This window comes from Pteropus alecto, unplaced genomic scaffold (genome assembly GCF_000325575.1).
Source record: "Pteropus alecto unplaced genomic scaffold, ASM32557v1 scaffold101, whole genome shotgun sequence".
Classification (NCBI taxonomy): Eukaryota; Metazoa; Chordata; class Mammalia; order Chiroptera; family Pteropodidae; genus Pteropus; species Pteropus alecto.
In genome coordinates this window covers 6267725-6271598 of record NW_006432945.1, presented here as the reverse complement: position 1 = coordinate 6271598, position 3874 = coordinate 6267725, and the positions used below count along the sequence as shown (strand labels likewise).

The following is a 3874-nucleotide window of genomic DNA, read 5'->3' as shown; positions in this document are numbered from 1 at the left end:
AGTTTGGTCACAGTCAAGTGTGTCAGGGGTCATAATCGAGTATAGAGGCGGAGTGAGCACAGAGACAAAACCGGACTCTGTCTGGCCACTCGAATGCCATAGACACGAAGCAGGAGTAATTCAACTCTAAGTCACCTAATCCTAGAAGTGCCCAGTCATAGGATAGGGCAGAACTGTGGGTGGAAGACTAATGACTAAACCACCTTGTCTCATCTAAGTGCCAGCACAAGAGAGTCACAAATAAGTAAACAGCTGAGTAAATGGCTCGAGGAGCTCAAGTTTCCATTCGTAGGGCCTTGCTTTCACTGGTAGGCCACGTAGGGTAGTGGTAAAAGGGGGTCTTTAGAAACGGTATTGCCAAATTCAAATTCCGGGCCTGTGTGACCTTGGGCAATTGACTTAACCTCTTTGCTCCTCAGTTTTATCATGCAGATGAGGATAGTAATAAAAATACTTATCTCCTTGGAAGGTTGTCAACAACAAAAGTTAAGGTAGGTAAAAAGCATTTAAGTCAAAGTAAATGGTGTTTATATCTTAGTTTTCATCATCATTGTTTTAGAATTAATCTAAACATCTATTCACTATCAAAGATAATTTGGTAATACAAAAGAATTCATTTTTATTCAGCCTTAACATTTTGTGGCATTTGGGGCATTTCTATCATATTTGATTTAATTCATTGACCTCTTGAAACAACTATTTTCACCGACTTTAAAAACTCCTGGAAAGCAGGGGGTGTACGTGCTCACTGGGCCTTTTTGTTTCTTTTTTCAGATGAAGACGAATGTGCGACAGGGAATCCCTGCTCCCAGATCTGCCACAATGCCGTAGGAACCTACTATTGCTCCTGTTCTAAAGGCCTCACCATAGCTGCAGATGGGAGAACTTGTCAGGGTACTTATTCATAAAGCTAAGTCTGACAGACATGTTTCAGCGATGGTCGTGACCCCCTCTGACCTAGGAAGAGTGTGGTAGACCCCTGCTCCTCTTTCCTGCTCTTTCTGCCCCCACCTGGCAGCAGAGAAGACCTTCATTAGGTTGAAAAAGTGAGAAAGAAGGAATAGTGCTCACACACTGCCCTCATATGGGGCAGTGTGGGGACAGGGAGACCTGTAAGTGACTCATTCACTCCCCACAACGCAATGAGGAGAGACAGGACGATTACCACACTCATTTTACAGCGATGAAACTAAGGAATAAAGAGACTATAAAGAATTTAAGTAAATTGTACAATCCTGGTAATACTTTGGGAGCATGAACAAAAAACACGTTTCTGTCAGATGCTAGGTATGCTTCAAAGTTAAAACTGGGTAAGACTCTAGTTTTATAATGTAAAAAATAATGAAAAGAGGAAAGGATTTTTCCCTCTGTGCCCTCTTCTAAATTCGAAAGAGAGAAAGATTAGGGGTTTAGGAGTGGAGAGGAATAACTTTCATGGAGTGACTTACTTTACATATGGAAAAAGTGAGAGTCCCAGAAAAAAGAAGTACATTTTTTAAAGTCCCTTAGTTTTAAATGGTCTAATAGATGGTTTGGTCTGTGAAGGTATCACTCCATGCTACTATGAGTTCATCAGCCATTTAACCCACCTGAAATGACTCAGTCAAGAAAATCAACATTCTTGCTGTTCATTGCCTTTCTTATCCCCATTTCACAGCAGGTTCTGAGGTTGGTTTTCTTCACCTTGGTTGAATGACTCACTTTGTTGCAGATATTGATGAGTGTGCTCTGGGTGGACACACTTGCCATGCTGGTCAGGACTGTGACAACACCATTGGGTCCTACCGCTGTGTGGTCCATTGTGGAACTGGCTTTCGAAGAACCTCCGATGGACTGAGTTGTCAAGGTATAAAAATGGAGGCCCTTGCTTTATCTTCTTATACTAAGCATTAAGACCCCCTGCCTTTTGAATCATTAAAGTATACTTTTATAGATTAAGCTTCTTGATGTGATTTTTAGATGTAATATTCCATGGCTATTTTAAGTATTTGCAGCACAGGAGTTGTGAATAACAGCATTTGCAAGTTATATTTGAGAGAAGAGATTCTAATAGCACGATCTAATAGACTCTATTTCATAAAACTCCATTGCATGAGACTACAAAAATATTTTTGCAGGACTTTTTTAATAGACTTAATTTTTAGAGCAATTTTGCTGTATGGGTTCATAGCGAAAGGTAAAGAAATTCCCCCATCTACGCCCTGCCCCAACTCTTTCGTAGCCTCCCCCACTGTCAACGTCCTGCACCAGACCAGTGTATTTTTTACCATGGATGAACCTGCACTGGCACATCATCATCATCCACAGTCCATAGTTTACATTAGAATTCACTCTTGGTACATTCTGTGGGTTTTCACAAATGAATAATGATATGTATCCTCCATTACAGTATTATACGGAATAGTTTCTCTGTCCTAAAAGTCTTCTGGGCTTAACCTGCTTATCCCTCCTCCCCCAACACCTCTGGAAACCACTGATCATTTTACTGTCTCCACAGTTTTGCCTTTTCTAGAATGTCATACAGTAGGAACCATACAGTATATAGCCTTTTCAGATTGGCTTCTTTCACTTAATAATATGCATTAATGTTTCCAATGTCTTTTCATGGATCGATAGTCCATTTCTTTTTTAATGCTGAATAATACTCTGTGACACGAGTGAACTGCCATTTATTTATACTTTCACCTACCGAAGGATGCCTTGGTGCTTCCAAGTTTTATCAGTTATAAATAAAGCTGCTGTCAGGATTTTCACAGAGGCAGAAACAGTGGATACAAAACTGAATGCCCGTTAATAGTACAAGGAATGAATGAATTATACACCATCCACACCATGAACCATTGTGCAGCCCTTACAAAGAGTGTAATGGAGCTCAGCCATTTGACTTAGAGGAATTTCCATGAGGTGTTGTTGAATGAGAACATCAAGATGTAGGAAAGTATATGTAACTTACATAGAAAAGATTATGTGACTGGAAAACAACCAAAGAAAAAAGAAATGGATTTATACATCAAGGTAGAGATGTATTTATATATGTAGAAGAGATATGTTATTGTTTATACTAGATTGTTAATACAGGTTGGCTTTGGTGGACAAGGGAAGAAAAAGAGATAAGGGAGGTTAACAAAAGAGGAAAATATGTATGAAAATCTGTTTGAAAGTATATGATCACATTTGTGTACTTACTTATATTAACATATGCACATTTTGAAAAATTAAACTAAAAGTTCTCAAATAGAAAACAAATACAAAATAAGACATGGGCAATCTCGAGTTCGGGAGTGAAGGTGAGGACATGAAGAGCCTGAATGTGGTGATTGTTCTTCTGAAGAGTTTGGAATAGAACAGAGAAATGGAGGAGCTTGAGATGAGTGTTGATCCAAGAAAGAGATTTTGTTAGGATGGGAAAATTTGGTCATGTCTCTAAGGTTGCGGGAAAGATGACAGGAGGAAGGACTTTAAAAATATACAAGAGGAAAGAATGATCCATGGAGCACAATCCTCATTTTGATGAGGAAGGAGGAAATGGGCTACAGAACCGAAAAGCTCCTATTGAGGGGCTTTTCTTAAATGAGAAAAGTGGTCTCTCTTCCTCTGGGACTGGAAGGGAAGAGAGGGGAGAAGGTACAAAAAAAAGGGCAAGTGAGCACGAGTTTGGGACATTCATTCCCTTTTTTTTTATTACACTATGACCTAGATGGTGTTTGGGAAGATTCATTTGTCAGTGACTACAGACAAAGAGAAATGCTAAAGTTGCTAGTCAGGCTCAAGGTGATAAAGACAGGAAAAAGGCCAATGAAAGGCCAATTGCAAAATATATTACAAAAGACCCTAGCTTTTATTTATTTTTTCCTATCTTTACATTCTAGTCTGT

General features: G+C 39.3%; 1 protein-coding gene across 2 annotated transcripts in view; it reads left to right on the top strand.

The window, feature by feature from the left end:
* HMCN1 (hemicentin 1) overlaps positions 1–3874 on the top strand; it is a 375430-nt gene that overhangs the window by 352052 nt on the left and 19504 nt on the right. For both annotated transcript variants that reach the window (XM_025043935.1, XM_006907734.3), the window contains exons 99-100: positions 775–894; positions 1712–1846. In XM_025043935.1, the coding sequence (XP_024899703.1) occupies positions 775–894; positions 1712–1846 (255 nt within the window). The remainder of the gene's footprint in view (positions 1–774; positions 895–1711; positions 1847–3874) is intronic.